The sequence below is a fragment of the Lactuca sativa genome, chromosome 5 (assembly GCF_002870075.4).
Source record: "Lactuca sativa cultivar Salinas chromosome 5, Lsat_Salinas_v11, whole genome shotgun sequence".
NCBI lineage: Eukaryota > Viridiplantae > Streptophyta > Magnoliopsida > Asterales > Asteraceae > Lactuca > Lactuca sativa.
Genome location: NC_056627.2, coordinates 181,535,304 through 181,548,268, shown reverse-complemented (window position 1 = coordinate 181,548,268; position 12,965 = coordinate 181,535,304). Strand labels below are relative to the sequence as shown.

The 12,965-nt window shown below is 32.4% G+C and overlaps 2 protein-coding genes across 3 annotated transcripts; one reads left to right on the top strand and one right to left on the bottom strand.

The window, feature by feature from the left end:
* The first annotated feature begins 270 nt into the window (after window positions 1–270).
* Window positions 271–5,551, top strand: LOC111897597 (membralin-like protein At1g60995). Of its 2 annotated transcripts, none has more exons than XM_023893550.3 (14): window positions 271–609; window positions 1,199–1,261; window positions 1,375–1,791; window positions 1,860–1,950; window positions 2,135–2,196; window positions 2,624–2,718; window positions 3,536–3,615; window positions 3,716–3,799; window positions 3,929–4,045; window positions 4,152–4,237; window positions 4,392–4,498; window positions 4,633–4,724; window positions 4,811–4,887; window positions 4,961–5,551. In XM_023893550.3, exons 1-14 carry the CDS (start codon window positions 457–459, stop codon window positions 5,417–5,419), a joined length of 1,983 nt encoding a protein of 660 aa, XP_023749318.1. In that variant the 5' UTR covers window positions 271–456; the 3' UTR covers window positions 5,420–5,551. The 2 variants fall into 2 exon arrangements, with proteins under 2 accessions (XP_023749318.1, XP_023749319.1); XM_023893551.3 differs by having other exon boundaries at window positions 274–609; window positions 1,869–1,950.
* Window positions 5,552–8,735: 3,184 nt separating this feature from the next.
* Window positions 8,736–11,583, bottom strand: LOC111897647 (uncharacterized). Its single transcript, XM_023893608.2, has 6 exons — window positions 11,190–11,583; window positions 10,118–10,171; window positions 9,628–9,701; window positions 9,189–9,306; window positions 9,053–9,111; window positions 8,736–8,958 (listed from the first exon to the last, which is right to left on the bottom strand). Exons 1-6 carry the CDS (start codon window positions 11,328–11,330, stop codon window positions 8,880–8,882), a joined length of 525 nt encoding a protein of 174 aa, XP_023749376.1. The 5' UTR covers window positions 11,331–11,583; the 3' UTR covers window positions 8,736–8,879.
* Window positions 11,584–12,965: the final 1,382 nt, after the last annotated feature.

Genomic DNA, 12,965 nt, shown 5'->3' with positions numbered 1-12,965 from the left:
TATACCGAAATACTTCTAAGTTCTAAAATATCGATAGAAACAAAATAATAATGAAACAAAATATAATGGTCTTTTTATAATTTATTCTAATAAAACATTAACAAAATACAATGGTCTTTTTGTATTTTATCCTAATAAAACATAAATGTATTTTATCTTATGAAATATCAAATTCAAAAAATAACAAGAAATGGTTTGATAGACTCCGGGCGTTGATGCAAATCCAAATGGTCTATCTCGGAGGCGCAAACAACAAGAAAAGGTATTTTAATTTGTGTCCCCATCCATCTATTATTCCATTTATACATTTCCCGTTCGATTCTCTCTTTCTTCTTCTGAATATGGATGTGATCGAGCTTCGAGTTTTCACGGCAGTGGTTTCCCTTTCGATGTAAGACATCCACCTTCAGCTCCAACTTCAACCGCTAGGGTTCAATCGATCCATCCATCACTCCCATGGATCCTGAGCAGACTTTCATCAGGGTTCAAGAACGATTCTCACATGTCCTCACACCAAGAATACGAGCTTCTCTCGAGTACATATATCTCTTCATAGCCATCACTCTCTTCTGTATTCTGGTTGTTATGCATGCCAATTACGTCCAACAGGTATTCGATTAAACTATACTCTGTGTTCTCTTGTCCTTTTCAAACATTTCGTATTTGAGTTTAGTTTCATGTAATTTCTTCAATTTCCGAGTCATATCGATTGTGTTACTTTAGTTGCACTTTCCAATTTCGGATGCTCTACTTTTACTGAAGAGGTCATATGGTTGAATCCGATGGACATGAATTGTTAGCCTGTTATCCGAAAACAAGGGTGTTTGCTAAGAGTAACTGCACTTTCGTTGAGTCTATTCCCAATTTAGGTTAGTGAAGGTGTGTCAATTATGTTATACTATTTCAGTTGGAGAGAGTCAGAGAGATAACATAAGTACACTTTAATTATGGAAAGATCACTTAGGAGGTGTTTGGGTATGTAGTTTGAGTGTTTAGCAAAGATTAATTGTGATTATGATTATGATTTGCAGAGTCTGGTAAGTAAAATTGCTTATTGGGCTAAATGTAAAAATACCTAAATATCATTAGCTCCAATCAAAGAATTATCTGATTTTACAACACTCTTATATTTTCTAAAAAATTGCTTGCTTTATATAATTTTTTGTCCGTTCTTCTAACTGGATTCCATGTCGTGTAGCCTGGGTGCTCAAGTGAACTTACTGGAGTTGCAACTACTGAAGCCCAACTTATCCAAATTAAGGTTTACATTAGCAATATTAGAAGATATCATGTTTCAAAGTTGTTTATATCTTTACACAGAATCCTGCTCCATATAAACCATCGAATGTTGTTCTCTTCTCCTTGTTTGTGCAGATTACCAGTGCTGGCTTATGGTCACAAAGTGAATCTGGGTATGATTCAAAGAATGTTGTTGACAAAGAAACTGAAAGTAATGATCTGAAAGTTGCAGAGCAAAATGTTGACAAATCAAACTTTGAGGATGCACAGTTTTGGTCAACATGGGTTAGTTCAAGCAGCAGGAGTGGGAAATCGCCTCTAAAATTCTGGAAATCTGATAATGAACTTCTTGAATCACAATCTGAGACTTCTACTAACACTGAAAATGTTGAAGATACCTTCCGGAAACCTAAGAAAGATGAGTCTCGTAGCAGATTCCTTATGTCAGCTAAAGAATCACTTAAAGCTGCAATATTTCGTGTTCTTAGGAAATGGCATGGAAGGTTATCGTTTTTTTGGAGACATTCGACTCGAATTGTGGGAAGTATATGGGTGAGTGAAACTTAAAAAGGGGTAGGAAGATTTTCTTTCTTCTATCTGCTAATTTTGAACTTAAAAAGAAAATGCAGGACATTGCTGGGATCCATTTACATATTGATATCTATAAATATCTTCGTATACTTCATCTGGACAAGCTTAATTCATTGGCAGGTAAACCATCTACTTATATGCTTTTGACTTTTCTTTGTGCCTTCTAGGAAGTCAAAGTTGTTGTATGCATTTATACATCATGTGATATTTGAAGTTACAAAGCACATGTTAGAAGATAAATGGAAAAGAATTAGTTTTAGAGCTATTTGTTTCATTCACATTGCAAGTATTTTTGATGATTTAGTGCAGTGGCTTGAAACAAGAAGCAACGCATTTGAACCAACTTATCTGTATACAATGGAAAAGGTAAGAGAGGCCTCATAGATTGTTCCTTTTCTTTCGTGTTCTTATTTGTTCATCCGTTAATTGTTTAGAGATAAAAATATTTAGGGTCTATTTGGTTGGATGGAATAGAATGGAATGGAATAGACAGAGTAATGAATGAAAATTTCTCATTCCACTCCATGAGGGAATGAAAAACAACACCCCATGGGTAATGAAAGAAAATTAACAAAATGGTAGGAAGTATATTCCTTCAAGAATGGTCTACTCCATTCCATCAGCCAAAACAAAACTAATTTCATTCCAGTGGAATTAACCATTCCATTCCTTTGAGAATCCATCATACAAAACACCAGCTTAGTAATTAATTAATATATCTCCTCTTCTGGAAAAGGAGTATCTTTTTCCAAATTCCAACTCAATATAAAGTCTGGAGAGATTGTTTTTGTAGGGTTACTTTCTGCTGCCTGAAAAAGCCAAAGCTCAACATAACATCCGAACTGTCAACATTAGCATTTCAGCCCGGGACTCCTGCTTTGGGAACAGGTACTTTTCAATTTCATCTCTAAGTTTTGTAAATTCAAGAAATAGCAATGTACTTTCATTTATTTGTTTATTATAATATAATATAATATCTTACATTAACTCTTTCCTATTACATCATTGCACTTTAAAAAATTTACCAATATATCACAATGTTATCCAAATAATCAAATATAAAACAATTTTCACTGCTATAATTGAGTAGGTTTTTCAAAGTATTATGGGGGAGTTTGGTTTTGTATTTCAATACAAAAAAACACTTTTTGATAAGAGTTCTTATTAGCTTATGTGGTAGCAAAATGAATTCTTTTAAAAATTAGTTAGCTTATATGGTGGCGAAAAGCTATAAGTTACTTATAAGCACTTTTTTTTAAACTACTTATAGATGTAAAATGACCAAAAAGGGAAGGAAAAGAGAGTGTGAGGTTCATTAAGGGTATTATGATCTTTTATCTTCAAAAAGTCATAAGGAGTTTCAAGAAGTTAAAAGGGAGTGGCTTCTTGAAAACTTCTTATTGGAGGTGGGGAAAAGTCATTTTGTAAAGCTATTTTCAGTCCCAAACACTCAATTTAGCTTATTATCAATAAGTCATTTTTAAAACACAAAACCAAACACCCCCTATTTGTATTAAAAAAAGAAAAAAAAGAAATTGAAAGTAGAATGTTATATTAGATAAAATTTTCATGACACAGTGCCCTAATATGAAAAATCTGAAAGTTTGATGCTGGAATAGAGAGTAAAGATAGTAGGATGCTATAATACACAAATAAAGCAAAGTACATTTATAATTTGTTATTTTCATATCTCATATTTTTCCAGGTGGCAGCAGCTTCTGATAAATAGACTTGTAGGATATGACACTATTTTGATGAACAGTTTACTGAATTCTCCGGGTCAAGGTATAATTTTTTTTTTACTTGAATTAATAAGTAACAATTATATTCATTGGGTGCAATTTGCCCTTTATTTTAAAAAATGTTTTTGAAAAATCTGATGCAGGCTACTTGTATAATTACCAGACAAAAGAATTCTACAATCTTACATATGCACATGAGCAACCAGAAGGGTCAGCCAGATTTGGAGGTTTGCCACTTTTGCCCTTTAATCACCAACCAACAAAAACCCACTTTGAATCTTGAACTACTGATTTGTGATTACAAAAGAGAAAAAGACAAGACTACCCTTCTAATTTGGCCCTATATCCTGCTGCAGACTATTTTGCTACCAAGTGTGGTGTGCTTATGATGTCACTCTTTGTGTTCTTCACCACAACAATGTCAGTTTCATTTACTTTAAGAGAGACACAAACTCGCATGCTCAAGTTCACAGGTTTGTTCTTCTAACTTTTATTTATTCTTAAATTTTTAAATATAATTAACCAAACAAAAAGATAATTTATTTAATGTAATTTGTTTATGTTTTTCTCTGTTTATAGTGCAGCTCCAACACCATGCGCGACATCGTCTCCCGACTTTTCAGTTGATTTTTGTTCATGTGATTGAATCTCTAGTTTTTGTGCCTGTAAGTTTTGTAAATATATATATATATATATATATATATATATATATATATATATATATATATATATATATATATATATATATATTTCAAAAAACATTTTGTGATATAAAATCTAACATGGATTACTTCCCATTTTGTGTTTGTGTATATGCAGATAATGATTGGGATCTTGTTTTTTCTTTTTGAGTTTTATGATGACCAGCTTTTGGCTTTCATGGTGTTGATTCTTGTCTGGCTCTGTGAACTCTTCACTCTTATCAGGTTAATTTTTGATGACGAGGACGAGGGCATTCACGTCTTTTGCATCCTACTTCCATTTCTTTCTTTTACAGCATTCTACTTTGAAAATGTTTGATTTATATTATATAACTTTTTTTATTTTTTTTATTTTGCAGTGTTCGTACGCCAATATCAATGAAGTTCTTTCCACGCTTCTTTTTGTTGTATTTTCTGGTGTTTCATATCTATTTCTTCTCCTATACCCATGGTTCGTCCTTTTTATTACTACTTGTCAAATCTAAATCTTTTTACATTTTCTTTATTTTTTATAACATTGTAAAATGAAATTTTCAGGATTTTCCTATTTGGCCCTTTCAACAACTGCTGCATTCATGCAACACCTCATCCTCTACTTCTGGAACCGATTTGAAGTGAGAACATATTGATATTATTTAAAAAAAAAAAATCAATTGCTATTTCTTGCATTTAACCCTTATTTCATAGGTTCCAGCTTTACAAAGATTTATGCAAAACAGACGATCACAATTCCAACAACAACCAGACTTCCACATCACCTCCTCCACAATCCTCGCCTCAACTCTCCACATCACCCGATTAAACCCATTAAGAAACGTAACACCAAATCCACCACGAGGCGGTCAACCCGCTCCACCGCCAATTCAAACAAACGGACCGCCGGAAAACCCCGCAACCCAACCACCGCCGCCAGAAAATCAAGAAACCCAACCACCAATTCCGGTGGCGGACGGTGGTGGAAACCCGGGAACAATGAATTCGTTCAGTTCGATGCTGTTGTGGATCTTGGGAGGCGCGTCTTCTGAGAGTTTGAATTCATTTCTCTCGATGTTTAGAGATATGAGAGATCAAGGACAAGGACAAGGACAAACGTATGCGGATGCCCCGAGGCAAGAAAACCGGGCAACTCAGACTTCTTCTCAATGAATTTGAAAAATGTGTTGATGTATGCATGCATGTGTATTGTATGATATATATGCATTGTTGATATTTTGTATACTAGTGATGATGGTGGATCTGAGTAAATTAAACGACTTTATATAAAAGTTTTTGTATCCATGTGTACAGAAAGTAGTTATCATATGGTTTTCGGTTTATGTGTGGAATGGGATGATTGATACAAATAGGTAGAGCATGTTACATAGTGATGTAGTGGGTAGATTTTTTTTAGTATGTTCAATGTTGTCTTGATAATAAATAATTGGTTATTTACCAATATGACCACATTTTGTAATTGTATACTACAAAATACTCCTACTTTTAGCAAATGTCAGATGACAACAAAGACTAAAATTTTGCGAATTTTGAACTCCTTTAACGAAACTTGTTTTCAAACTCTTTCAAAATGGATACCTCTTCAACCGCTCAAACGTCTTCTAATCATGGAATGACATGTAAATCTTCAACTCTTTCTTCATTTCTTACAGAGCTTTTTTCTTCATATATTTCTTCAGGCTGCTGTGAAAGGACATCGATGTAGAGGTTGAAGGAGGACATGCCGACAATTTCATCAGAGAAAGAGATGATCTTCAACAAATTGAAAACAGGTAGATTAAACAAACAAAAAAAAGAACTCAAAAGAGGCGGAATGTTTGATAACCAAATTCACATGACAAGATATCTTAATTCATCGCTCATCCTGTCATCCACTCTATTCAAATGAACCTTCTTCAGAAACAAGCTTAGATTGATGGGGATAAATCAAAATTCTCATACGAGTTTTCAGATTTCCAGTAGTATATTTTCAAACTCAACTAACATTGAAAAGTAGTTCAAAAAAATTATCTGACTTTGGAGATTCCAGCACTTCAAACTTTACGGTCATTTACAAAATATTCAGAGAAGTGGGTTATTTTCTAATATCTATTAAATGACACTAGAAGGTGATCCCCGACTTCGCCTAAATTTTTTTTAACCCAAAAATTGGTTCATTTAAAACAACAAAAACTAAAAAATAAAAAAAAATCAAAAATCAAAAGCGGACGATTTCTTATTAATTCAGTAAAATGCAGGGATCATTTATCTAATTTATGGCAAAGGTGCAAGCTAACCAACTAAATAAATAGGGATGGATAATAGCAAAACCCATGTAAGGACCACATGCCAAGTTCAACAAAATCCAGGGACCATTTATGTAAGAGAACCACGTGTATACCACTCAGGACCAAAACTAATAACGAGGTAAACATCTGTGATCAAAACGAAAGAAGGCAAACATCACTATTCATAACCGTGTTGTAATTTAAATATGTATATAAATATATAATATGAGGTGATCACAGGCTTCAACCCTAGATGTTTTTTTTTTTTTTTTTTTTATATTTTTTATATTTATTTTATTTATTTATTTAAAAAAGAAGCCAAAAACAGATGTGTTATAGCAAAACTTACAAAGTTCAAAGTCGTGGGGATGATAGTGGCATTTTACAAAGTTATAGGGACCATTTCTATAAGTTTACAATTAGATAGAGACCTTTCTATAATGTATGAAACATAGGGACCATATTTGTAAATTTCATATTAAAGCAGGGACATATATATATATATATATATATATATATATATATATATATATATATATATATATATATATATATATATTCCCACCATATTGCAACATGTCTGCAGTGACAAATATAGAATCAAAAACTATATGGTTCCTTATATAAATGAAATTGAAAAAATATAAAACGATAGGTCTTTTGACAAAAATAAAATAGTTTCTTATTATTTTATTATTTTTATATTTACTTGTTGTATTAGACTACCCTCTAGGTGAGCCAAAGCTATAGCTCACCAATAAAAAATTAAAAATAAAATAAAAAAATGAGACAACCCCGTAAGATCCGCTCATGCCCATGAACTCAGCTCACCATCTTTTTACATGTTTCATTGTCCATGTGTCAACTATTCAAGGAGAGATTATATTAACTTTTATAAACTAAAAGTAAATTTGAAATAAATATAGTTCGTCTTTATTAAAAAATAAAATAAAATATACCAAAATATATAATTTAATTTTCTCTACAAAATGAGATTAATATTGATATAATTTTATAGATGAAATTTGGGTTAGGTTGGATTGGTAACGAGGGATAAAATTTTGGTATGATTAGGTTGTATATTTTAAATTTTTAATAAGAAAAATAATATTTTTTTAGTATATAATTGAGTTGGATTGGGTTATGAGGATAATCTTAAGGAAAAAAAAAAGGTCCTAGGACCTACCTTATGCATGAGTAGCTACTAGCTACGCCACTGCATGTCTGTCATATACTACTACAATGAAAGAAACAATTGTGCCAGAAGCGCAAACAACCCAAATGTTAACGTTCATACATGTGTTGTCCGTTAAATATGTATATTAATGTAGTGAATAACCCATAAATTTAAAAGTAGACGGCTATTATAGAAAATGAAAAAACAATTTATAATAAACAAAAAAAAAGTTTGCCATTGTACTATTTAAAATCTATCGAGTGTTTCATCCGTTGAAAATTTAAAACTCCCATGAACACCACCCATGTTCAAAAATGTCAGCGACATATACATGTGGGTGTCATATAAAGATGGCCAATCAAATGTGTACAAAAGGTTCAAAAACTGAAAGCATAAATCATTATCATGCCCACTAAATCCATTCCCAGTTGTACCCCAATTCCCAAAAAAAGCTGTACCCCAATTCCCAATGTTAATTAATCTTACTTGATTGACTTAACCATAACCAACCACAACCACAAAGCACTTTTTGGCCCATTAACTCCACATGTGTATTTTATTCTCATAATTGCACATCTTTTTCCAAAAAAAACTACTAAAAAAGTCTTGTTGATGCAACCATAGAAGAAGTTAATTCTTTATGGACCACAAATGTCTTTCATTGTTTTTTATTTCTTTGTATCAAAGGAAAGTAATTTGTCCCCATAACCCCATTCCTACTTAGGATCCATTTGTTTCCTTCTCCAAACATGAAGATGGCAAATTATACTGTGTTTGACATGTAATTGGATTGAAACCGGGTCTGATGACAATAGGACAAAAACTGCAATTTTTTTCTCGCCTAAAAAGTTGGGCTGAGGACTTGGTCTCTCGATCTCTTGTTTGTGTAAAAAGACATAAATGCCCTTTGTATCCTCGTCGTCGAATATAACCCTACAAAACTTGTCCAGTCATGTCGAAAAAGCTTCGTGTCAGGTCAAACCCTGGTCAACAACAAACCCCATGGAAATTTTGGAACTATAAATGGACAAAAGACTCTCAAATTGAAGAACAGAAGGTAAAAAAAAGTGCATTTGTTAATCGTTACAATGTCTGATTAATAGTATATTCCGCAATCTCCAATCCGTATTCTCATATACAAACAAGAGGGGTATTTAAGTCTTTTCACTCAAAATTCAGTATCAAAACAAGCAACCATGATTTTTGAGACCATCGCCCGAGCAAAAGGAATATAGCTCATGCTATACCTGTTTCATCATATGGAAAAATAAACAAACAAATTAAATTTTGACACTGACTTTTTAATAACAATAAAAAAGAAAAATAAAATTTATGACATACCAAATGAGAGCACCAAACTCTAAGATGATTGCAATCAGTGTCAATAGCTTGTTATGAACCTGTAATCAGTGGGAAATGGGATAAGATTGTTTGGGAGATATAATTGTTCAAGGGCAAAAATGGAAAAGTAACTTACATAGAGAGCACATAACAAGGCAAGTAGTATACTTGCAATATAGAGGGCAGTTGCGTAAATTCGTACAGGGTCAAGCATCATGTTGACTTGCCGTTTAGGGCCTATTAAGAACCCTGTGCTGTCATACAATAAAATACATTAGCATATATAAACATTTTGGTGTTGTATATTTATCTTATTTAGGTATAAATTATCGTTGTAATATTTGAGCTTATTAGATGCAGTTATTTAAAAAAAGGTGCTTTAGAATAAATTAGTAATGTTTGCTAATTAAGGACATAGAAAATAAAAGGAGAAATAATTTTTTTTGGCAATATAAATATGCATAGGGACCAAAAGTGTAATTTACTCTTGAAAATGAATGGGAAGAGAAACTAATTTAAAGAATATGAAATTAATTTAAACATGATGCATTATTGCATATGATTTTAATACAAACCTGCCAAGTGAAAGCAGATTTCCAAAGGTGAATGCTATGCCAAACTTTATGGGATTAAAGAAAACTAGCATTGACTGCAAAAAAAAAATAATAATAATAAAACATTAAAGTTAGCAACATAACGTGCGAAAATGAACCAAAAGTAAAACCTTAAAAGAAAATAGGGATAAATGCAAGAAATAGCAACATACTTTCATTTATTTAACCTACTTTCATTTCCTATTTAAAGAACTGTAATTTCCAATTATTTTTCTTATTAAGACATTATAATTTGAAAAATCTAACCAATTATAACATTGTACTTTCAAATTTTAATTTATTACAAGATTGTACTTGTATAGTTGTAGTTACTCAATTTAAAAGTAGGATGCTAAAATAAACAAATAAATGAAAGTACGTTTGACAATCTGTCAATCTCCAATAAAGATGAACATAATTTTTTTTTGTGAAAGTAGGATGCTATATCAAACATATTGACTTTAAAGCTTACCATAAGTGTACAAGTCAAACCAGCAACCAAGCATATGGCAAAACCATAAAGTCTCTGTTCAGAAAGAGAGAGAGAAAGCAAGTCAGTATTTAAGGAACTTAAAAGCTAACAATAATACTAAACATTACACAAGGTATAAGAAGTAAAACAGAAAATCAAAGATAACTAAAATATTACACTCCAATTCAGCAGAATCTAAGAAATTCATATACAAGAATTGAAAATAATAATGATACAAACTGTGGGTGTTTTCCATTAATTTTGAAAGATCCAATTTTCAAAACCAAACAAATAGTTGACATAAACAAGTATCTGTTTTCTTGTGTTACTTATAGAGACCCCAGTGGAGAATTTATGATTTATCATTTATATATGACACTCTTATCTCTTTTCCTATCAAGCACAAGGTCCATCTGACTAGAGTTTTGAGTTTTGAACTTTACTAAATGTTATTAGGAGAGAATTGTTCCTTAAAGGAAGCATTTACAACCAATAAACCACAAGCTCCTTCAAAAGTCAAGATTTCTTCTCTTTCTTGATTCTAATCTCCATACCTCAAACCTCCATGAACTCTTTCAAAGCCTCTACTATCTGATATCGCTACCTATATGACCACTAATATTTCCAAGTATAGATAGTTACTTAATCAATATGATCTGAATGAATTAGCAGGTCTTATATTGTATGTGAAGGTTAAATCCCAAACATTTTGCATCAAAATCAACACCCACTTAGAACATGAAACTACATCTGATATCTCCGTTCGACCTAATGTTTTGCTTTTAGAAAATCATTTTACCATTATATTTTCGTGTATAGTTCAACATAGCTATCAAAATATTATGGCGATTTGCAGAAATGAGAGTCAAATACGCAACAAATACAACTAGCCACCACAGATCTACATTTTCATGAAGCCGAATTACTTCATGTAGCATTTTCCGATCTTGAATACCTAAATTTGATTTCTATGAATCCCTAATTGGGAAATTCGGCAATGCAAATGCATGTGAAACGAACAACGGGCGACCTAAGCACGAAAGAAATATATATTCAGAAGAAAAACACTGACCTGTTTAGTGGACAAAGTACAGTTGCGATTGAAGTCATCCATGAATGCGAAAGACGACTCTTCATCGGCTTGTTGATTATCTTCGACTTCGATTCCGACGAGCATCCTGACCTTCTCCATAGCCTGGCTCATCTTCTCCATTTTGATTTTGATTTGGTTTGCCCTTAATCTTCTGCTTTACTGCTACTACTGGTACTCTCCGATACCCCCACCTCGTTAGAAATCGAACAAGAGGTAGTTCATGACTTTAGGATATATGCTTGGTAAACACTTATTCATAGGCAGTACTTAACAAAAATAATTAAAGGGAAATTGAATAAACTAACAACTTTTTAATCTTATTTTAATAAAAAGTATTTTTTTTAGATGACCATTTGGTCTGCAATAGTTCATTCCGAACCCGATTTTGTATTCGAAGCATTTATGGGTAACGGATCTGACCTAGATATATGGTACACCCTCTCTCTCTCTCTCTCTCTCTCTCTCTCTCTCTCTCTCTCTCTCTCTATATATATATATATATATATATATATATATATATATATATATATATATATATATATATATATATATATATATAATTTTAGCCGTGTCGTATTTCCCTTCATTTTGAAGTATGTCATTTCGGAATACCCATTTCGGATTACTCTACGAAGCATTCCGAGCACCCCTAAAACTCAAAATGTTTTTTGATAGCGGTGATGAGATGCATTTTTATATGTAAGTTTCCATTGTGTTTATAATTATATGCCTTTAATCTAGATTATACATTAAAACCTGTATAATCTATGCAGTTACATAGGTAGTATTATTTTTCCTTGAAAATTTTGGTTTGAAGACAATAATAAGTTTAAATGTAGGAATATATGTATGTTACATCAAAAATTCTCACCAAAAAAATGTCATTTTCAATAGTCTGGAATCCAAAAAACATGTCCAAAATAATATGAAGTCCTTCGGAATGCGATGAACATTCCAGAATTTATTTCTGGAGCTGTGTTTCGGATTTTTGTTCCGAAATTCTGTTCCGAAATTGAGTATTCAGTAATGTCCTCTGGAACATACATACAAAAATGTCTAATTAAATTTTCTTTTGATTGTAACACGATAGAACATACGAAGTGGTTGTTACTACAACATGCAGGCCTGAACTTGGGCGTGAAATAATGGCTCGTTTAAATAACCAACCAGTTTGTGGGGTCTTGTTTTAGGCAATCATGTTTTGGTGATTACGTGAACATGACAATGGGTGTAGAATGTCACCATTTAACTTGTCACTATCTTATGTGCAAGAAATTTACTACTTTTGATCTACTTGATCTACAAGAGCTTCTATTTCCGGTTGGCGATTACCGAGTTTTCTTTGACAGGAAGGCATTCTGCTTGGTCACCGGTTTGTGGTTCAGGGAGTATTCCCCTCCCCAAGTTCTGGTTTTGGAGAGTTCAAACAACATGTGTTCCCATTTGTGCCTTTTTCACATTCGGTGAGAGTGGTTGACCTTATCAATGTGTTCAATAACTTACTTCATCAATTAAGTGATGCAGACGCGGTGAAATACCCTCGACAACCGGTTACTGATGAATGTATGACACTTGTCTCTAATTTGGAGAAGTTTAACAGGTATATAGTTTTTTTACACATAATATATATCAAATCATACATATACTTATTATGTGTAATTGTTGACATAGGTACCCATAGGGTAGAGTGATATGAGATTTCACTTACAAACAGCTACGTCTTATGTTTGACAAGATCGAGGAGCATTTGAACCC